This window comes from Geotrypetes seraphini, chromosome 14 (assembly GCF_902459505.1).
Source record: "Geotrypetes seraphini chromosome 14, aGeoSer1.1, whole genome shotgun sequence".
Taxonomy (NCBI): Eukaryota; Metazoa; Chordata; class Amphibia; order Gymnophiona; family Dermophiidae; genus Geotrypetes; species Geotrypetes seraphini.
In genome coordinates this window covers 20,971,369-20,994,976 of record NC_047097.1, presented here as the reverse complement: position 1 = coordinate 20,994,976, position 23,608 = coordinate 20,971,369, and the positions used below count along the sequence as shown (strand labels likewise).

Here is a 23,608-nt window from a genome sequence, read left to right as displayed (position 1 = left end):
CTAATTTGTGATGGCTAGCTGAGGAGTGTCCATGCGCCACATGCTGCAGGACACATGAAGGGAGGTTTAGGGGGGGGGGGGAGGCAGGAACACTGGGTTTAGCCTCCTTTGATCCCTTCAAAGAGTTGGAGTCGCAGTCAGCCAGCTGTTCAGTCAGAAACCCCTTTTAGAGCTTCCTGAGAGCTACTCAGCATTGTCGGAGAAACACAAGCACTCAGATACCTCTGAACCTGTGAGGAGACATGATATGGCCTTGCAGAGATCCTAAGAGATCCAATGCAGGGTTTTGACTCTGATTTTGTGAGTTTAATGTTTGAAATTTATCAGAAACTTAAAGGAGCCTCAGGGGGGTTCCCCTGTGCAAAGCTCGATTCTACTGTAGAGGGTTGATTTTCAGGATCCAGAGGTCCGATCTAAGAAAGATTGGGATGACGAGGAGTCGGGCTTGATGCCCTGCTCTCCCAAAATGACTCTGCAGGCTGGGAGTCCAGGTCACAGGTGGGTGCTCATAGCCAGAAGTCTGTGCTAACCATAAACCAAGGAGAGGACCCAACCACTGTGTAGACCTTTTAACCTGTCGGATTTAATGGAAGTCTTTGTGGTTTCCCTGTGGGAGTTAAAGTTGGATCCCCCGCAGAAGTCCACAGCTCGATCTTCTCTGTTAAGCAATTCTAAGACCCAGTCCACATATTATCCCAGGACAAGCAGGCAGCATATTCTCTACATGTGGGTGACGTCACTGACGGAGCCCCCTAGTGGACGTTTTCGCAAGCAGACTTGCTCGAAGACCTTCAGGCTTGCGATTGGCCCGCACATGCATGCGTGCCCCTCCCGCCCTGCCTAGGGCATGCGTGTCCTCAGTTCTCTGTTTTCCGTGGAGCCAGAAACACTGCTCCCTTGCTTCGCACAATCTCATTGTCCCTCTTCCACTGCGGCTTATTTGGTTTGTTTCTTTTGAGTCACTGTACTCGCGTCTTTCGTTTTCTTTATTTTCATTTTTTTCAGTTTGTATATTTTTGACTGGGTTCCCGGTCTTCCTTTGGCCGCCTGGCCTCGCGGGGCTGCGGCTCTCCTTTTTCTTATGTCCCGGCCTCGTTCCGGATTTAAACACTGCACTAAGTGCAACCGATCCTCATCGTTGGTGTGTGGAGTGCCTGGGTGCAGAGCACCGCGCTGAGTCGTGTCCCCGTTGTGCGACTTTACAACCGCGGGCTCTTCGTAGACGGGTGGCCAAGATTCTCCAACTCTTTGGCCCCATTGATCCTGCGGGACTGGCCTTGAGCTTGGCCTCAACGCCCTCGGGCGCCTCAGCCTTGAAGTCCTCGGCCTCGAAGTCCCCGTCGGCCTCGAAGGCTCTGGTCTCGGCACCTCCTGCTACCCCGGCTTCGGGTAAGTCTCCTCTTTCCTCCTCAGGTATGCCAGCGAAGAAGCCTACCTCGGAGTCTCATGTTAGCGCCGCCTCATCGGCATCTTCGAGACATCAATCTAAGAGTGCCTCTTCACGTAGGGAATACTCTTCCTTGAGGTCGCTCCCAAAGGAGCGCACTGCTGCACCTCCGACCCACCTACCTTTGTTCTCGGTGCCTATGCTTAAGGCTATTATTACCACACAATTTTCCTCAGTGGTAAGCCAACTAGTCCCGACTTCGACGCCTTTGACCTCGGTCTTGACCCAATCGCGGTCTGACCAGCCTGAGCGTCCCCTCGTCTCTCGAGGCCTCAACCGTAAGACTCGTCGGATTCCCTCGAGCGGGTCTTCCTCTCCTGAGTCACCGGTGACTTTTGGGAGGTCCAAGCTGGGGGGCCACTTTTTCCCCCCGCTACTGCGGCGAGGCTCACCTCTTCTAAACAGCCCTGGGCTTCCCCGCCTTGTCGGGGCAGGTCTCCGTCCTCGAAACTGTCTAGACACATGCTTGTCCTCGAGTTGGACTTTAGTGTTTGTTCCCCATCGAGGCGCTTGCCAGCTTCTAAAGGGACTGCTTCGAAGCCAGTTGGGGATTTTTCCTATACCCCATCTTCTCTGAGGCTTTCTCAGCGATTTCTTTGGGCCCCAGGGTCTTCCCCGGTCCATATGGCGCGGGGCCGTTCCTCGATGCCCCCTACACGCCTTAGTCGAACCTCTTCGGTCTCCCATTCACGGGATTCTGAGGCTCCGGCTTACTATTCCAGGGAAGTTTCTCCCTCTTTCTCGGCTGCACCCCGGTCTTGATCGGAGTCTTCCCCTGAGGATGAATCTTCTTCTCGGACCTCCTCCTTTTCTCGGTTCATCTCTGACATTGGCAGAGTTTTGAACTTGGATCTTCAGGCTGACTCCCGCTTTACCCAGGAATACCTGGCGGAAATGGGAGTTGCATCATGTTCTCCGGCAGACGTTTCTCCGGAACCTGGAAATGCCGAATGCTGTCATGGCTATTCCCTCCAAGTTGAAGTCCCGTTACCGGACTATCCTGCTTAAAGGGTTTGAAAGTGCTCAGCTTTCCCACCAATCCTTGGTGGTTGAGTCTTCCTTGAAGAAGTCTAACCCCTCGAAGGTTTACGCTGCCGTCCCTCCGGGCAAGGAAGGCCGTACGATGGACAAATTCGGTCGCCACCTTTATCAAAATTTGATGATGGTGAACCATGTCCTTAACTACAATTTCATCTTCACATCCTACCTCCGGTTCTGTATAAATGCCTCCGCTCGTTCCGAGAGGTCGTACCAGAGCCTTGGTGTCGGGAGTTTCGTCTCCTTGAGGAGACCGTCTCCCAACTCCGCCTGTATATGTTTCAGGCCTCTTATGACGCCTTTGAATTGTCCTCGAGAGTTTCAGCCTTTATGATTGCCATGCGTCGCCTCGCTTGGCTCCGGATTGTGGATATGGATCCGAATCTACAGGATCGCCTTGCCAATCTCCCGTGTGTGGGTCATGAGCTCTTCGATGATTCCATCAAGGTGGCCACGAAGCGCCTCTCGGACCACGAGCTGTCCTTTGCGTTTCTAGTGAAACTTAAACCTAAGGCCCCTCCGGCTCGCCCATATAAAATCCCTCTCCGGAGGTATCCACAAAAATCCACTCCTGCTTTCTCTAGGCCTCCTTCGAAGTGGCCCCTGCAGCAGCAACAACGTAAACTTAAGACTCAGCCGCCGGCCCCAGCGAAGACCAGGCCATCCTTTTGACAATTCCAGTCCGAGCCTTCGGGCTTCCTTCCTCCTGGAGCCTTCCCCCCTTCCCCATCAGGGGTCGTCTCCATCATTTCTATGCCCAGTGGGAGAGTCTTACCTCCGACAGTTGGGTCCTGTCTATCATCCGGGAGAGGTACTCCCTCCACTTCAGTCGCATACCCCCAGACTTGCCTCCAAGAGAGTTTCCTTCTGCTCAGTCTCAGCTTCCCCTCCTCCTACAAGAAGCTCAGGCTCTTCTTTGCCTTCGGGCGGTCGAGGAAGTTCCTGAGAAGCAGTGGAACTCCGGATTTTATTCCCGGTACTTTCTGGTACCCAAGAAGACAGGGGATCTGCGGCCGATCCTGGACCTCCATGTTCTGAACAAGTTTTGGATCCTGGAACAATTCAGAATGCTCACCCTTCCCACATTGTATCCCCTCTTGGACAAGGGGGACGGGATATGCTCACTGGACCTCAAGGAGGCATACACGCACATTCCGATACACCCGGCCTCTCGCTGGTACTTGAGATTCCGGGTGGGGGATCTCCATCTCCAGTATCGTGTTCTTCCCTTCGGCCTGGCGGCCTCTCTGAGGGTATTCACGAAATGTCTGGTTGTGGTGGCTGCAGCCCTGCGCCTGCAAGTGTTTCCCTACCTCGTCGACAGGTTAATCAAAGCGTCTTCTCGCAACGAAGTTCTGCGAGCGACAAGTCAGACCATCTTGCTCCTTCAGGGTCTCGGCTTCAAGGTGACTCACCTCTGCCGTCTCACCTCTGCCGTCCAATGGAACCAGGATCAGGATCCTCTCTCTCGACGCATTATTGTGACTCCTTTGTTGAAGAGGTCTCTCCATTGGTGGATGCTCTCTTCCAATCTCTCCAGAGGTTTTCTGTTCCATGCTCCTCCTCCGCAAAAGGTCCTCACGACGGACTCGTCGACCTATGCTTGGGGGGCTCACCTGGACGGTCTGCGCACCCAGGATCTTTGGTCCCGTGCAGACCGCCTTTCTCACATAAATCTTCTGGAGCTTCGAGCGATTTTCCTCGCTCTGAAAGCCTTTTGTCACCTTAGTGCCCTTGCTGCTTTTCATCAGCCGATTGACGGGAAGCCTATCTCTGTTCATCCTGTGGTTTCCCGCTTCATGAAAGGACTTTTCCACGTTCATCCGCCCCTCAAACCTCCTACGGTGGTTTGGGACCTTAAAGTGGTCCTTGCTCAATTGATGAAACCCCTGTTCGAGCCACTAGCAAGGGCTCACTTAAAGTATCTTACTTGGAAAGTTGTGTTTCTTATTGCTCTCACTTCTGCCCGTCGGGTCAGTGAGCTTCAAGCCTTGGTAGCGGACCCACCTCTCACTGTCTTCCATCACGATAAGGTGGTTCTCCATACCCATCCTAAGTTCTTGCCTAAAATTGTTTCTGATTTTCACATCAACCAATCTATTGTTCTACCTGTGTTTTTTCCGAAGCCTCATTCTCATCCTGGGGAAGTGGCTCTACATTCTCTTGATTGTAAGTGTATGCTGGCCTTCTACTTGAAGCGCACTGCTCATCATTGTTCTCTCCAGCTGTTCCTTTCTTTCGATCCTAATCGCTTGGGTCGCTCTGTCTCTAAGCAGACCTTTTCTAACTGGTTGGCCGCTTGTATTTCTTTCTGTTATGCTCAGGCTGGTCTCTCCCTGTCGGGTCGAGTCACAGGCCACAAGTCAAGGCGATGGTGGCGTCTGTTGCTTTCCTCCGCTCCACTCCCATTGAGGAAAGCTATAAGGCTGCCACTTGGTCCTCGGTTCATACGTTCACCTCTCACTACTGTCTGGATGCTTTTTCCAGGTGTGATGGCCACTTTGGTCAGTCAGTTTTGCAACATTTATTCTCCTAAATTGCCAACTCTCCCTCCATCCCTTTCTAGTTAGCTTGGAGGTCACCCACATGTAGAGAATATGCTGCCTGCTTGTCCTGGGATAAAGCAAAGTTACTTACCGTAACAGGTGTTATCCAGTTACAGCAGGTAGATATTCTCGCAACCCATCCACCTCCCCATGGTTGGCTTCTTTGCTTGCTATCTAAACTGAGGACACGCTGAGGAGATGCATGCCCTAGGCAGGGCTGGAGGGGCACGCGCGCATGCGTGAGCGAATCGCAAGCCTGAAGGTCTTCAAGCAAGTTTGCTTGCGAAAACATCCGCTAGGGGGCTCCATCGGTGACGTCACCCACATGTAGAGAATATCTGCCTGCTCTCCCTGGATAACACCTGTTACGGTAAGTAACTGTGCTTTTTCTTCGTGTCCAGAGATCACCATGATGCTGAAAGAGCATTGGGATGTGCTGGAGGGCCCTTTAAGGGGTGTCGGGGCCATGTGCAAATTATATCCAATGGCTCTGGATTTTCAGCAGCTATTTACACAACCTAAGTAATAGTGCAAGTTACTAAGCGAACTTCGCTTCCTAGTGAAGGTGGAGTTATCTTGAAGGATGCACAGCATCAGAGGGTGGATCTCATGCTCAAAAAGCAGATTGAGGCTTTAGCCTTGGGTCTTAAAGTGGTAGTTGGGGTGTGCGCTTGCCACAAGATGTTGTATCAGGCTCTGGCTGTGGAGGAGAGCACTTTCCCCCAAGTATTGCTTTTGGAAGTGGACTATGTAGCCGATACTCTATATGATGTGATTAGAGTAATGAGTAAAGTCTCTGCGTACTCTATTTTCACCTGCAGAACGCTTTGGATGAGACAATGGGTGGATGATTCGGCATCTAAGGCTTCCTTAAGTAGACTACCCTTCAAAGTGCAGATGCTTTTTGGCAAAGGGTTGGCCAACCTTATGACTAGTGTTATGGGGTCATGTAGGAGTTCCTTTCGTGACTACAGGAGGTCTCACCAATTGGCAAGCTCATCAGCACAGGGACTCTTTCATGGACTTGGCAGAGGTTTGGAGGCTACAAATGAGTGCAGACGTTGGGGTCTTTCTAGAGCAACCTCTCCCAAGATGTCCCAATGATGCCAGACCGCAGCTTGAGCTTTTCTGAATAGGAGGGAGACTCTTGGAGTTCTGGGAGGACTGGAATCAGATTTGATCAGTCCAGTGGATGTCGCTCAAGAGAGTTACAAGCTCGAATTTTGTCTTATACTTCAGGATTTTTTTGTGGATTTCCTGACTGGAATTCCAGAGAAAGTGACCAAAATCTAGACGACAGTAAAGCGCCTAATAGGAATTCAGGCTATGGAGTCTGTCCCAGATGCATACTCAGGCTTGGGCAGATACTCTATATACTTTGTGCTCAAGAAAGACTCGGATGACTGCAGACTGATTCTAGATCTGAAGTCTGTCAATGCAATCCTGAGAGTGCCTTAGTTCAGATGGTAAATGTGTGTTCAGTCATTGTCTCAGTATCACAGAGGCTTACTAGCATATTCCCATCTTCCAAGCACTTAGGAAGTATCTCAGGTTTCATGTCCTGGAGAGCAGAGCTGACAGTAGGTCATCTTTTGAGACCCATCATGCCTTTGACCCTTAACCCGTAGTGAATTTTCCTGTCTCCAGATGCAGCGTCAGCAGATAAAGCTACAATTGATGAATATAAGCCTCTTGCTAATTGGTACTGCGTTAATTGCCAAACTACTCTAGTTCTAATTGAGACAGCAATGGTGCAAGTTCGCTTGTTTTATTTTTATTATTATTTATTTTTTTATGATTACTATATATACAACTGTATATTTACTTTGTATGCTCTGTGCAATTCTGCATTTCGCTTTGTTGAACTTAAGCCTTAGTACTTTAACAGATTACTGCAATGACATTCTATTGTGCAGCTGTTTTCATTTTATTACATTACAGTACTGTGAAATTGGAAGAAAAACTTGATTATTTTCAGCACTATATTAAAATTTTGAACTGTCACAGACACTAACTTGTTGACCCGTGACCCATTGATTTATTGTTAGCTTTGCTGAAGATGCATTTTCCGTCCTTGGCACTACCTTTAGGATTGGCCACAGCGCCTCATACCTTTACCAAGGTAATGGTGGTGGCAGCAGCACACCTATGCAAGTCAGGTATTCAGATGCATCCATACTTGGACAATTGGCTAATCAGAGCCCCGTCCCAGGCAGAAGGCTGCGAAGCAGTGGCACAAGTAGTGCAGCTGTTAGAGGACCTGGGGTGGATCATCAGTTTCCGGAAGAGTAATCTGGAACTGACCCATTCCTTAGAGTACTTGGGAATCCTCTTCAAAATGACAGAGGGCCATGTATTTGCTGTGCAACAGTAGAGGCAAAATTAATGACATTGGTGTTACACAAATGTCTCTCTTTCTTTCATCAGCATTTTTTTTTTTTCACTACATCTAAACTTTCAGAAAAAATTTGATGCCATTCCATGCATATAAAAAATGTTTCAGTAGTTTGGTGTGCTGAAATATGATTATCCCCCTCCCCCCCTTGTTTTATTAAGCTGTGTTAGGAGTTTTTAATCACCGGCCGCAGCAGTAAAAACTCTGACGCTTATAGTAAGTGTCGGAGCTTTTACCATTGCGGCTGGCGATAAAAAAACCCTAACGTGGCTTGATAATATAGTGGGTATATCAGGTCTGACTCTATAATACAACACAGTCTACTCTGAAGTTTTTCATAATGAAAAGCAGTTGTGACTGTATGGCGTTACTATACAGGGTGGGCCAAAAGTAGGTGTACAGTATTTATTCATTATGAATTTTTTAGTTTACAGGTGTCGCAAATAACATTTGTATCAATTACATTGTTTCGCTTTTACTTGATTGTTGTTCAGTTCTGTATTATACCCATTGAATACCTGTAAACTAAAAAGAAATAATGAATAAATACTGTATACCTACTTTTGGCCCACCCTGTATATCTCGTGGTTTTAACCTGTATAGGAGGTGGTTATCCTTGAAGCACTAGGTCTGTGTTGATTGTAGGGTGTAAGAAAGAGTTGTGCAACACAGAAATACATTTTATTCTAAGAATTTTTTTCCATATACCAGTTCTTAGCCATTCTACATATTATATTTGCCAACATAGCAACACCTTTTTGAATATTCTTTTACTGTGTTGTTGCTATTTGCTCAGTGCACCAATAAGGGTTGAGCTCTTTTGGGATAGGGACTTGAGTAGCAGCCATGTCGGATATTGTTCACCTTGGTGATGATGGATTTCAGTTGCTGAAGGACTTGTTGACACTAAGGTGTACTGGCATACTCGACTCTTCTGATTCTGAGAAGTGACAGCTTAACTCTATCCAGTAGTGGGTCTTCTTTATTCTTACTTTTCTTATCTTGCATTTTATATAGGCAGATGCTTCCTTGTCTTTCCTAGACGGATTTGTGGCAGAAGCACTTGGTTGTGGTGCAGCTCCTTATAAGCCTCGCCACCAGCGCCAGGAGGAGAAGCTTTCTCAAGAAAAAGGTGACTTGATAGTGAAACCCATAAACCTTAAAGTACATAGTTTGCTTTATTGTATATGTAGAGCAAAAAAAAAGCACAAAGGGCCTCCAAGAAAGGGTTGGCGTCCAAAGTTTATTGAAGGACCTGACACAGGATCAGTTTAGTGGAATGCCTGCATCAGGAGTCTTCTAAAGATAATATAAAAATATGCATGTATTATCTTATAAAACTTATATTCTTTAAGTTAATTGTTTATATGTTTATAAGTTGTACATATGTTAAAATAACATCTTGAAAAATAAACTGCATTATTTGGCAGACGCAAATAATGTGAAAATATTAACGTGATGAAATTATCATCAGTGTAAGTGTTAAATCATGTTAATATTTTTGCATTATTTGTGTCTGCTAAATAATAAGGTTTATTTGTTCAAGAAGTTATTTTATTATATTTACACTTGTATTTCGTTATTTTATGATAATTGTTTATATAAGTTTATAAGTTTTTTTTATAAGGTGGCCAATGCATATTTTTATATTATTTTAGTAGACTCCTGATTCAGGCATTCCACAAAACATGGCCTGTGTCAGGTCCTTCAATACATTTTGGATGTTAACCCTTTCTTGGATGCCCTTTGTGTTTTTTTTGCTTGACTTGGTTGCTTTGGACTGTCTCTTTCATTTGCTTTTTTCAAAAAACTAGATTGCATGTTACAGTAAAATTGACATCTGAATATAGAACCTACTGGTGCAATTGGATCTCCCTCTCCGAATCCATCTATCACTCCCTCGCTCCAATATCCACAAAAACCATCTCCTACCCCCGAAAGGCTCCTTGGTATCTACAGCTCCATAGAGAGCTGAAATAGAAATGTCGCACTTTGGAGCGCAAATGGAAAAAATCTAAATCCCCCTCAGATAGACAGACCTGGAGGGTCAATATTAAACGTTACAATTCATTACTAAAAAAAGCCAGGAAGAACTTCTTCGGAGATAAAATCTCCAGATCCAACAACCAGATCAGTGCGTTGTTTAACATTTGGCGCTCCTTAACTACAAAAAAGGACCCATCCTTGCTCCCCTCGTCGCTATCAGCAGATGCCCTTGCAAAATTCTTCAATGAATAGGTCACCACCCTAAGATGCTCCTTCCCGCCTACAGTCTCCTAGAACTCCCTAATCTCTATTGACCTCAACCCTTCCCTACCTGTCTCCAATCCTATTCCAGCCGACAGATCCTGGACTGTTTTTGAGCTTGTTTCCGAATTGCAAGTCTCCAAACTCTGCCTCAAACTAAAATCTTGCAAGTGTACCTTGGACCCTTTCCCCTCCTACCTATTCGAGAATATCTCTACACAGGCCATCGCTTCCTTCACCAAACTTATAAATGCTGCTCTAACATCGGGCCTTTTCTCCTCCGAAATGGGACATATTGCATTAACCCCTCTACTGAAAAAGACCGACCTTGATCCCTCTATTCCCTCCAATTACCGTCCAATAGCAAACATCCCTCTCCTAAGCAAGATGTTAGAATCCATCATATCCACTCAACTCTCATCCTACCTAGAAAGATTCTTATTCTCCTACCCTACCAATTCGGCTTCAGACCCAACTTCAGCACCGAATCCCTATTAGCCTCACTAATCTCTAAGGTACAACAACTTCATTCTCGCAACAAATTCGCTGTACTTCTACAATTCGATCTCTCCGCAGCTTTCGACGTCGTCCATCATGATATCTTAATCTTCCAACTCTCTGAAATAGGCATAAGTTCCACAGTCCAAGACTGGTTCTCGAAATTCCTACGCTTACGCTCCTACACCGTTAACATAAACGGTACCTCATCCCCTCTCTGGAAGCCGATATGTGGAGTCCCGCAAGGCTCACCCCTCTCTCCTATCCTTTTCAATATTTACATGTCCTCTCTGAAACTTCTTCACCTATCCCCCCTGGAAACTCTCTACACCTATGCCGACGATATCCTCATCCTCCTCGAGACTGATTCGAACCTCACTAATCTCGCTGAGAACATATCCATATGTATAATGAACCTCCATTCCTGGGCACATTCTGTACAAATGAAATTGAATGAGTCCAAAACGAAATTACTTTGGCTCGGCCCAATATTAGATCATTTACCCACCTCCTTCCCATTATATTCCGGCTCCACTCTTCAGCTTGAGTTTTCAAGCAAAGTCCTTGGCATCATCATAGACTCCTCTCTCTCCTTCAATGACCACCTCAACTTCTTGGTAAAAAAATGCTTCTTTAGTCATCATATGCTGAGGAAAGTGAGATCGTACTTTCATCATTCTCACTTCATCATCCTTGTTCAATCCACCATCCTCTCTAGACTGGATTATTGCAACTCCATCTATTTAAGCCTAACTAAAAAAAAACTCCATAGACTTCAGCTAATCCAGAACACCGCGGCCAAGCTTATTTTCGCAAAAGGCAAGTTCGACCACGTCTCCCCACTTCTGTCCAAACTTCACTGGCTCCCAGTTCACTCCAGAGTCCTCTTTAAATGTGCCTGTTTAGCCTTCAAGATCCTACAAGGCATCCTCCCTCCCGTTATCCCACTCTTCTGGAATTCCTCTAACCCTAATTCCACTAGATCCTCCCAAAAACTGAAACTATCATTCCCCTCTACAAAAGGTATATCCCGCATAGGAAAACTAGGAACATCTCTCCCCTTTAGAACCACAGAACTCTGGAATAACCTCACATCCCCACTCAGAGTTTCAAGTTCCCTCCAATCCTTCCGCAAACACCTGAAAACTTGTCTCTTTTCAAAAATCTAACACTTCCCGCTTTTTGGTTCCCTGTCCCTCTTTATCTTCCTAGCTCCATTCCTATAACCCTTCATGAGTACTTACAGGATCTTTCCATATAAATAACAATTTAATATTTTTCTTGAATGGCACACTGAATTGTGCCACTTTTTGTCATAGGGCTCCCCCATGTGTTGAACTATCTTGATGCATTTCAACATGAAGCAGTATTTGTATTAAGCCATGAACACATGGATTATTTTTGTTTGGTATGTGGATTAAATTGTTAGGGGCTATGTCATTTGGGACACATAGGCCCATATTCTCTAAATGGCACCTTAACTTAGGCACCAGCATTTGACCTATTGGTGCATAAATTAAGTCCAAAATGCTGTTTAAAAAAGGACTTAAAAGAAATTTCAATGGCGCTTAAAAATCAGCACAGAATTGCTCCTCTAAAGACATTTTATGGTACCTAATGCCACTGTAGGCATGGCTAATGCCAGAAATGGTGTTAGGCACTGTAGAGCTCCTATAAAGGTGCCGGAAATGTAGGTCTTGAAAACACTAGCCTACATTTCCGATGCCTATCTTTGCCAGATATGCAGTTCTGTAAATGGCACTGTTGCGTGATTGATACACGATCGATAGCCGCTGACAACGGCGCCGTTTAGAGAATCCAGGCCATAATAAAAAAAACACTTTTGATGAAGACTGTTTACAGAGAAACTAAAAAGGACAGTTTAACAATTTTTTGTATGAAGTTGACCGTAAATGATCTAATTTCTTTGAAGGTTTTAAGAGATAATCAGACATCATAAGAATTATTCTGTGGTGATATATCTGAGTTTGAGACTACGTGGCTCTCCTTTTAGATGCCAGCTTGTAGGGTCGCAAAGCTTACTGTACACAATTATCTTGTCATAATTATGTTGGCCAGCACAAGCAGCTTGTAAAGAAGCCAGCTTTCTCTAGAACAGCACAGGCACTAGAAGCCTTCACCATTTGGTCTCTTTTGGAAGTCATTGTATAAATCAAGTGTGATTATTCTTCTGTAGTATCACATTTAAGAGAAAATATGAACCACCATTCGGCAGTAGATGATATTATGGTGATTTGAACATGGGAGGACTCCATGAGATAGCTAATTGCTTGATTATTTGTCTACTATAGGGTTAGAAGGTGATGTTCTACAATAGTTCACCTCTTAATCTAAGCACAGAACAAGAAGAAACCACTATACAGAATGAAATGGAGAAAAAGAGAGAGAGATGCTGCATCTCTGCCTTGCATCCACAGGCCTAAAATTTCTCCCTACCTCCCTTCCATCCCCAGATCCAACTTCTCTCCCTTTCTCTTCCCCTCCCTTTTCTCCATCTCTCCCCTTGCCTGCCTGCCTCCCTCCCCTAGGTCTACTGTTTCTCCCTTTCTCTTCTCAACAGTTCTCCCTTCAAGTATCTCTTTCCGTCTTCCTTCACACCACCTCAGTTCCAACTTCTCTCCCTTCAGACCACTGCCCACCATCTCTCTCTCTGTCCTCTGTTTCTGGCCCCATAAGCTCTCCCCCCACACCCAATTTAGCACTTCTTTTAATACCCTCCCCCTCTGTACTTTAAAAAAAAAAAAAAAAAAAACAGTCCAGGAGGCTTCTTTGGCCCATAATGTTCTCCCCCTCCTTTCCACACCCATGCATCTCTATCTCACTCCTCTCCCACCACCATATCCAATAATTCTCTCTTCCCCTCCCTCCTCTCTCTGCCCATCAGTTCTCCTCTTTCTTCATTTCTCCATGTGCACCATCTCTTTCCCTCTCTCAGACACCCAGTTCTCCCTTACTGTTCCCTCCCCCTCACTCCCTCCATTCTTTAATCCTATGTCTCATGCGCCCTCCTCCTTCCTTCATCATTTGTCCAAAGTTTGTGCTCCCTCCTTCTCGAATCCCAACACTACCTTCTCCCTCCTTCCCTCCCTTCTGGCCGGCTCCTATGCTGCAATTTTTTTTCTGGTGAAAGCTGTGGGCGGTGGTGGCTGGCTGCTCACGCAATCCGTGGCTGTGCTGGAACTATTTATTTTATGGCTGTCAGCGATCCACGCCTGTGCTGTTAGCGTTCCCTTCCTTCCGTGTCTCCTGGCAAGTATTTATTTTCTGGCCGGCTCATTTGCTGCAGTCGTCTGCGGGTGGTGTCGGCTCCTTGCAGCTAATTCGGAAGCCTTCTCTCTGACGTGACGTTAGAAGGAACGCTTCTGACACAGCCGCAGATCGTGCATGAGCCGCCACCCGCGGACAACTGCAGCAAGGGAGCCGGCCAGAAAACTACCCACTGGAGGGAGGCACAGAAGGGAGGGAGGGAGAAGCTGGGCTGCACAAAACTCTTTGTTGGGCCGCAGGTTGGACACCTCTGGTGGTGCGATGAGCGGGGCTGCTTGTAGATCTGCGGATGCAAGATGACAGCCAGGTTCTCACCTAAATTAGCCGGGCAGAGCGCCTGGCTAAAACACTGTGCTCAAAGGGATGCTTTGAAAAAATACATTTGTGTGTTCTTATACTCTGCTGATGGGATGTTATGAGAAGGTCCTCTTGTTAAAAAAATAAAAATCAAATGGGGGAGACACAACAGTCAAATATTTTCAATTGCAGGCCCATATCTTTGGGATTCATTACAGCAGCATCTGCTGACAGGAAATTTTATTTGAGGTTTAAGAAGTTAGAACATAAGAACATAAGTTGAAATCATATTTTGCCTTACAGGTATTTTTCAATTTTCTGCTGTAAGCAGGAGTTGTGTGCTGTTAACTTGCTGTTTTAATTGTTGTTTTATTTATGTGTCTGGTTGACTTTGTGTGCTTTGTGTTGTAATTTGGTTTATGAATGTCTGTTTTGTGTTTTGTTTGTATGTTAGTTATGTGTAATTCTATATTTTATTTGTGATTGTGCTTCATTGAGAACTAATTCTTATTTTTGGATTGATAGTTTACAAACGATATAAAATGAGTCACTCAGATTTTATGTAACACAAAATGTGTGGTTTGTTTAACCTGTCAATTTTTGGTTACAGCTCTAAGCTTTGAGCCCTATGGGCCTTCGTTTTCTTCAAGCCTCCCCCCTTCGATTGTCACTGGAAGGCATTCTCCTTCGGATCTCTCTCTTCGTTCGGAGTTCTCTGGCAACAGCACTGAACCAGGGCTAAAAGAGTAAGTGTGTACATAGGGGAAATTTCCAAAACCAGTTAGCACTTGTGTAGCAAACAAATACAGTTTTTCTTGTACTTTCTAATTTCACCCTCCCAGCAAGAGCAGCAAACCTCCCTCCAGTAGCTTCGGCTGCTTCGCGGCTTTCTCTAATCCTCTGCCGTGTCACTGATGACCTCCCTCCCATCTCCACCCAAACTGCTGCTGTTTCTCTAGATGAGCAATGGCAAGCCAAACTGCAGCCACTGTGGGGCTGGACTTTCCATCCACACAGCACTCTGCTATCTTGTCTTTTATTGGGCAAACTCCATCCAACGGAATCAAACAAACTGTGCTCTTTGTCCAATATATGATGATATTGTATAATATATTTGAATGTCTAAATATACAATTAACTCGATATTTCAAAAACTTGTATGCTTCAAAACGTATTGTCACTTCAAAATTCTTCTTAGGACTTGTGCTTCTTCAATATGGTGTTGACTGAGCTGAAAGGACTGAAGAGTAGGTAGTGATTGAGCCCTGTATAGGGTTTTGGAGAGAGCTGTGGAACTACCGGTAGATATTTTCGGTAGATATTTACGCAGTCAAGTCATATTAAAGCAGCAGAAGTCAGAATGCAGTGTGAAGATTTTTGAAATGACTGAATATAAGAGTAGCATTCTGCAATGTTTATGTACTGTATACGATTAAGCCTTTGGCTGACCCGAGTCCCTGATGCAGTTTCAAAATCGAAATCTGCGGTGTCAAGTGTTTGTTGGGTGGAATGCTTTTAGTGAAGTTCATGGATAGCAGATAGTACTTTTTTATGTATTTTGAAGCATATAGTTTTGACACAAGTTTTTTAAGTACCGAGCACAGTTTGTTTGGATGGAGTTTGCCCAGTAAAAGACAAAGAGTATACCCCAGTAGCAGTAGTAATAATGGACCATGAACATGGTTGAATTTACTATCTGAGGGCTACTCCTATTTCCTTTATATTTGAATTGGTGCTTATCTGCATTTTTGTTATATATATATATATTTAGTAATCCTTTTTTTTGCCCTGGTTTGTGTATTTTTGAGTATTTATTATTTACCAGCGGTGATTTAAGTTTTTCATAAAATAAAAACTAAGCATAATTGTAATTTTTTTAAAGGAAAAATCGTTTAAAGATTGAGGGTGTGAAAAAAGTGTGGGGAAAAGAAGGCTATCTTCTGAAAAAGGAAAGTAAAACAGGAAATGTGGCCCAGGTCACCAATCCCCTGGAAGATGCTGCTGAACCCTCTAATCCTCCAGCCAATGAGCCCACGGTTGCTATTTCGGAAGGGGAGAGAGAAAAACAGCAGCTAGCCTCAACATTATTTATTGGACTAGGGTCCAGCGGTGCTATCAGTTTGGTAAGTTTTTTTGTGATTAGTGTTCAGTAACGTGTATCAAATTGAATAATGCTTGTACCAGTACCCTATCAAAGTTTAACATCCCCCCTACCTCAAGAGATCACAAAAATTGTTTCCTGCATGACCTAATACCATCAGGAATTCTCAAAAGATACCTCCCCATCTTAGTTCATTCATGCATACCATGATAACATCCAGCCTTACATATGGACTAGTCCTAGCTATCTGGAAACATGCTATTGTATGAGCAAAGATAAAGAATAGCAAAACTCTTGTCACCGACTTGTCTATTGTTCAAGCTCAAACTTGCCATTTCAAGCCAAAATTGCTGAAAAAGTTGTATTAACGTCCCTTTTTGATTTTCTGGATAAAATAAATTCGTTACACCTTAATCAAACCAGTTTCCACAATCACCGCTATACATAAAGATCACTTATCCCAGGACAAGCAGGCAGCATATTCTCATGTATGGGTGACGTCACTGACGCCACTTTAAGACTTTAGAAAGCTTGCAGTAGCCCACACCGCGCATGCGTGAGTGCCTTCCCGCCCGACACAGGGCACACATCTCCTCAGTTTTTGTCATTTCCGCAGAGCTAAGAAGAAGCGTTTAACGATCGTTTAACTTTTATTGCCTTCCCGCTTTCGCGGCTTTCTGACTTTTAGTCAGTTTTTTCCTCTTTTTTTCTTTAGTGTTGTTTTCTTTATATTAAAAAAAAGTAATCTCTCTTTTAAATTTAGCTCGTCTTCAAGTTTGACTCGGGGATGGGGGCCTACTTTTTTACTTCAGCCTCAGACCTTAATTTCACTTGGCTGTTGTTTCCCCTTCATGTCAAACGGTTGACTGAGTCATCAAACGAAGCTGTGTTCTAGCTTCTTTAGTTCTTTTGAAGCCACTGTCTTCAATTTAGAAACAAAAAAAGAAAAGAAGAACCAGAAGAACAGAATCTTTTCTTCATCAATGGAATTTCTCATCCTGCTTTTTGACTTCCCCTCACTGGAGGTGTGGGGCCGAAGTTTCAATGTCAAAGGATCCAGCGATGTCAACTTTTTAAGCATAGACTGATGTCGATATCGACTCCGACGCCGATCTTGGCGACACCGCTCTTATCGACATCAGCAGTACTGCCTGCCTCCAATGTTGCATTGTGCTGTTTGAGTAAGTGGACTTCTTCAATTGAGACTCAGGTCACACTAGCATTGAGTCAAGTCATGCTGACCTTGAAATAGTCCTGTAGGCGCCCGCTTCCGATCTTGAGTGGCTTGATTAGGCCTCATTCTCATGGGATCAGAGCATGACACCATGGGTACCGGTGATAACGCCAATGGTACCGGTGTTTATATATGTCCCATTCCCGTCACTGATCATTACAGCACCGGACCTTGACACTGATGGTACCAATGACAAAGCAAACGGTACCAAAGCTTGAGCTCCACTTCAAGTTCAACTCATGCTACCTTTGCTGCAGTTCCGTAAGTGGCCGATCCCGATCTGGATCTCAACATCGATTTCATCCGTATGGGACGAGTCAGCGATACAGATGATGCTGATGAACAGTCAACGGTACCAGCGTTTCTTCTTTGCACCTGGGACCGTACTGTATGGGACCGGAATGTGATACTGATGGTACCAAAAAAAAAAACTACCGGTACTGGTGCTCTCCCTTAAGCAAAGGATTGATAACTTGCTATGGGAGGAATTGGGGGGGGTGTGTTTTTTACTGTATCCTTGTCAACCCCAACTTTCTCGGTGCCTGTCTAGTCTGCAAAGCAGGGATACCGGTGCTTACCCTAATGCAAAAGATGCACAACTTGCTTGGGGAAGAATTTGGTGAGCATTTTCTGATGCTGGTGCCGACCCTTTGCTTGCCCATGTCACCACCAACTCTTTCGGTACCAATCCGATCTGAGTCTTCGACACTGGTTGCATCTGCAGTGGAGTCTCCATCGGTGCCACTATTCCTTGTCAAACACTCAACACTGATGACTCGCCGGTACCAGTCTTCCTCCACAGCATGATGCTGCTATTTCTTCAGTTCAGCTGCTCACAGCATCGTCTTCCGCTGCCTGACTCTGCTTCTTCAGTCTCCACAAAAATTTTAGGGAAATATTAACATTTTTACATTTTCCCTTTTTGAAACAGATTTTCTCTTCAGATTAGAATCTGGTTTTCCTCTTTTCAGGGGCTTCTATGAGACTTGTTTTATACAGAGTGATTTCTATTTCTGCATTTGATATGCCTTAACTTCTTTATGAATCACTAGTCACAATAGACCTTGAAGAAGTCTTCAGGATCTAGTGTTTGTATACCTGCTAGTGACGGCAACATTCAACTCATGTCAGCCTTTTTTTACGTGTTCCTTCAGAGCATATCCTCAACATTAAGACTTTCTTTTCAGTGTTTGCTATAGAAGGAGAGTTGACATTCCTACTGTACATCAAATTGATTGATACATAGTGTCGTCTTCTGCTGCTTGACTCTGCCTTATCAGTACCTACGTATTACTACTACCAGAAGCATCTATGAACATTGACTTTTTATGGCTGGCTGGCTGGAACTAACAAGGGTGGAGAGCTTATCAGTTAGTTCCCCCGTCACTACAGCTCTTTCCTTGTTTTTGCTGCGATGCAGGATCAACCAGGTGTATTCGTTCTTTGCTGTTTTCCACTGTTCCACTAATGATGGAGGGTGTCTGCTTGGGAACATCCAGACTATTCCTCAGTTCCCTACGTCCCTTTATACTTCATGCCGGAAGTTTGGGAGTGGCTATAGGGGAGGAGGAGGCCGTTCAATCCTTTTAGGATCATTTTTTTCTTCTCCTGATTTTGATCGCAACACTTTGTCATTTGGGATCCTTTAGTCTTTTGGCTTTGGGATTTTTTGCTTTTCTGCTGCTATCCGACCCTTGGCATCCTTGAGTTCTAGGGGTCTGGAGTTGTTGTTTTTTCTTCTTCCAACTTGATTCATTTCACACCTTTCAGGTTCTGTTGTTGTTTTCGCACCCAGGTGCAGTATTTTTACTCTTCACGAGTTTTTGCTCTTTTGGTTTTCAAGGAAGCCTCTTCTTTGAAATCATTCCTTAGGGCTTCCGGTATGTACTTGCGCTTTTCAGTCACCTAGCGCAGTTTGCACGGTCAGGTCCTTCTTACGGCCTCTCATTTTTTCCAATACTCTGTTCTTGTCGTCTTCGGATTTTTCTTTTCCGGTACGACTACTATACTTCAATTTTGGCGGTGATTTTACCAAGGGTCTTCAGTATTTAGCCTTTTGTCTACTAAGAGCATTTCTTCTTTTGACCTTGCTCTCCCTCTGACGCAGCTTCCTGTTTCTGCCCAGGCAGTTCGAGTCAAATGGAAGCTTTGGATTGAGCACAGCGTTGCCGATCTGAAGTGCTGTTGATGCCCGGGGAAGAGGAGGCCCGTTACCGATCTGGGGGGGGGGGCATTGCCGATCTTGTTACCAAAATTGGAAAGAAAGGTGAGAGATGGGCCTGTGGTGGATGGAGAGATTGAGAGAAGGGGGCAGATGATGGAAGTGGGGGGTAAGAGAGAGAAGGGGCAGATGATGGAATTGGGGAGAAGGGGCAGATCATGGATGTGGGGAGAAGGGGGAGAGAGAAGAGGACAGATGATGGAACTGGGGAGAAGGGGGAGAGAGAAGAGGGCAGATGATGGAAGTGGGGAGAAGGAGGAGATGATGGAAGTGGGGAGAAGGGGAGAGAGAAAAGGGCAGATGATGGAAGTGGGGAGAAGGGGCAGATGATGGAAGTGGGGAGAAAGGGGAGAGAGAAGAGGGCAGATGAGGGAAGTGGGAGAGCAAATGCTGAATGGAAGTGAAGAAAGAGAACACATACTGGATGGAAGGAGGGATAAAGAAAAAGGACATATGCTGGATGGGGGAAGAAGATAGTTAGTGAGATAGTGGAGGGGTGAAGGAAAGGGGTGGCGTGCTGTGGGTAGACACAATGAAAAGAGGTAAACTGAGGACTGCAGAGTAAGAAAGAATTTAATTTAGATGGAGGCAGAAAATAAAGAAGGAAGACCAGAAAATGAAAGGGAAGAGAGAGGAGAGAGAGATGCCAGAGAATGGGGAAGGAGACAGATATCAGATCTGAGCAGAAGAAATGAGAAGAGAGAAATGCTAAAAACCACATGGGGGGAAGGAAAGAGAGATGAAAGGAGAAAAATGCACCTTTTGGCTGTCTGTGCTGAGGCTCCGTGGATGATTTCATCCACATATGAGAATATCTGCCTGCAGTCCTCAAATAACACCTATTACAGCTGAGTAACTATGCTATTTCTTAGTGATATTCATGCTTTTTTTTTGTTTCATCTTAATTTGCAGATGGGAAAGTCAGAACGTTCAGCTCAAAAGTTCAAAAAAAGTTCTAAATCGCATAAGATGAAAAATGGCAAAGCATCCCCTGTCCTAAATATCGCTTCCTTATCATCCAGGCCTGACCTTGCAGAACATAGTAACTTGGAGCAGCGCTGTCATCCCTTTGAGCAGCCAGTGCTAAGGACTTCCTCAATGCATACTCCTGAATATTTGGACTCGAGAGTACCACTAGAAAGAGCCAAGTCCCTGAATGAAGTTGACCTTGGTGCAAAGCTTTCATCCCTGTTTTCTAGCAATAGCCTGAACATTTTTCACCCTCTACAAATGCAAGAAAACAGTAAAAATCACAGTAGACCTTCCTTACCTTTGGATCTGGCTGAGGAGCCTCATTCAGATATCCAGGAGCTTGCTGAAAGTGATGTCCTAAGAGTCTATTCTTGCAAAGTCTGGAAGGAGGACAGTTTGTTACTTCTTTTATTTATTGCTAACAAGAGTAGCTCAGCACTTAACACTGTGAGCTTAATGTTTGTAGATTCTGATGCTTTTAAGGTAAGTTGATTTGGTTTTATTAACAAAAATGAAAACATTGCTATTTTTGTATTTGTGTTCAGTTGGACCCCTGATTCTCTAACCAGCACCAATTTTTTTTTTTTTTTTAGGCACCCAAGCTCAGTAAAAAACACCATTTAAATGATGTTATTAACTGAGTTTCAAGGTGCCTACCTGCGCCTAAAAAATCGGAATCAGAATCACGCCTCCATAGGACCCGACACGGTCCGCGTTTCGGACAGTACACCTTCGTCAGGGGTCCATGGTAAATAAGGTATAAGATATACCGCAAAGAATAAGGGTAACAACAAATGCCTGTGTGTTCAATTCGCTAAGGGTCACTGCCAGAAGTGAAGCGCTTAAGATATCCAGATACAATGTTAAGATCTGAATTTTTGTAGCCAGATTTTATTGTAACCAATCCACATTTCTTCCCTCATGTCTTCTGAAATGTTTGTAGGGTTTATATTTGTTTATTGTCTGTTCCTCCCTTTTATATTTTATTATATTTTAAACTGCTTAGATTTAAACCTTGGTTTTATATTTGCGGTATATCAAATAAATTGAACTTGAACTTTAGTCTATTCGATTCAAGGCCATCCTTAACATATAATGCTGTGCCTCCACCAATTCGATCCACTCTTTCACTTCGATATAATTTGTATCCTGGTACGACAGTGTCCCATTGGTTATCTTACTTCCACTAAGGCCTAGATTCACTAACCTCCTTTTTTTTTGGAGATCCGTGGCCAAGTCTTCCCAGATGACCGATCCACAACGCGTCCTCATGTAAATTGCGGCGATCAGAGGCATGCCCCACACCGACTACATGGATCGCTGCAGAGCGATCCTGACGCATGCACAGATCATCTTCTTTGCCTGTAGATGGTCTGTGCATGTGCTTTCTCTCCGTGGCATAAACTGCTTTTTGACTTTTTTGCAATTTTATGACTTTTACTCACAATCGTGTGGTTTAAACCTGGGGGTTTAAAGTGGGGCTGCACTGCAGCGTGTTCTGGAACAAAACATGCCATAGTGCAGCCCCGCTTTAAACCCCCGGGTTAAAACCAAAAGCTCGCACTACATGGAAGGGTGGTAGAGAGCAGGAGAGTCCTTTCCTGTAGTGTGAGTCAGGAGAGTTGGGGAGGCAGAGACCAGGGTGGTTTTACTTTGGGGGAAGTATAATTGGGGTTTCAGGGCTGCAGGGCAGCTTTACTTTGGGGGAAGTATGGTTTTACTGGATTTCAGAGCTAAAGGGCAAAGAGCAGAGAGCAGTGCAGCCCCACTTTAAACCCGCTGGTTAAAACTACGGGCTCGCAAGTAAAAGTCAAAAAATTGCAAAAAAGTCAGAAAGCAAAGTTTATGCCACGGGGAGAGCAAGTGCATGCAAACCATCTAGAGGCAAAGAAGATGGTCTGCACATGCATCAGGATCGCTCTGCAGCAATCCGTGTAGTCAGTGTGGGGCATGCCTCCGATCACCGCAATTTGCATGAGGGCGCATTGTTGATCGGTCGCCTGCTAAGACTTGGCCACGGATCGCCCAAAAAAAGGAGGTTAGTGAATCTAGGCCTTAGTATGGAAAGTCACACAGTATTGCTCTTTCTCCATTTGCTGGCAGAAGGGATAAACCCATGTGTCTGGACTAGCCTGTAAAGACTCAAGGAACACAAATTATCAGATGCACATGATTTCCCTTTCTGAATCTTTATTGAGCTGGGATTGTGGAACATTTCAGCTTGGCTATCTTAAAAATCTTCCCATTAAATTTGCATAGGTTTTAAGCTTAGCTAGTTAGCTCTGTTTTTTTGATGCAACATTCCAGTCTACAGCATTTGGAAATGTAAATTGGCATTCTCATAAATGTATTTATTTTGGTTGAACTATAATAACCTACTAGACTTGAGGCGTTTTGGCTGCCAAACTGTTCTTATTCAGATATATGTGATCAGAAGGGATTGAAGAATGTTATTTTAAATATTGTAATACTAGTATTTAAGCCCGTTACAGTAACGGGTGCTAGAATAGATGTGTGTGTCTGTCTTTCTTTCTCTTTTTCTCTGCTTGGCCTCTGTCTTTCTTTCTTTCTGTCTCTCTCTTTCCTCGGCTGTCCACCACCACCCCTTCCCTGCTCCCCCTGTCCAGCAGTAGGCCTTCTCCCTTCCTGTTATCTCCCCTCCCCTGTCCAGTAGCACCTCTTCCCTGCTCCCCCTGTTCAGTATTTGGCTTCCTGGTCATTCATGTCTGCCCTCCTCTTCAAAAAAGCCTACTGAGGATTGCAGCTGGCTGTAGCGAACCTCGCAGGCGCTATGCACCTCGGTAGCACATTCCCTCTGACAGTAAAGTACAGCAAAAAGTGAATGTGCTTGCTATCTGAATGGCCACAAAAATATTCCCAGTGGCCTTCCTTTTTCATTGAAACAATAGTGGTCTTTTAAATCTTGTCTTAGTGTTTTGTTTACCTTAAGTAAAGTTATAGTCCAGTAGTTAGAGTGATGAACTGAAACCCTTGGGGCAGGGACTTTATTGTTCCACAATTTGGTAAGCTGCCTAAAACTACATTTTCTTGTTTTACAGCTATCGGAGAGTTTTGTCCGTCACTCTCCAGTAATAACTGCGCAAAGTATGGAAAGTTGGCTGGGTTGGGTAGAGATGGAGAAACCCTGTAACCAGGGGATGCTTTCTGGCCATGTTCATTACCACCTTGAGGCAGATGTCCCCATGCAGCTTGAATTTTCAGTGACTTTAGTTCTGTCTGATTTCATCAGGTACAGTATTGCTGTTGACATTGTGATACAGAAAACAGAAATACTAATATTCTGGTTATGCATTTATAGATCAT

At 44.7% G+C, this 23,608-nt stretch overlaps 1 protein-coding gene across 4 annotated transcripts in view; it reads left to right on the top strand.

The window, feature by feature from the left end:
- The window catches only part of AP4E1 (adaptor related protein complex 4 subunit epsilon 1), an 86,404-nt gene that overhangs the window by 54,482 nt on the left and 8,314 nt on the right, over positions 1-23,608 (top strand). For all 4 annotated transcript variants that reach the window (XM_033920352.1, XM_033920354.1, XM_033920351.1 and 1 more), the window contains 5 exons: positions 8,444-8,558; positions 14,367-14,502; positions 15,639-15,879; positions 20,225-20,767; positions 23,344-23,534. In XM_033920352.1, the coding sequence (XP_033776243.1) occupies positions 8,444-8,558; positions 14,367-14,502; positions 15,639-15,879; positions 20,225-20,767; positions 23,344-23,534 (1,226 nt within the window). The remainder of the gene's footprint in view (positions 1-8,443; positions 8,559-14,366; positions 14,503-15,638; positions 15,880-20,224; positions 20,768-23,343; positions 23,535-23,608) is intronic.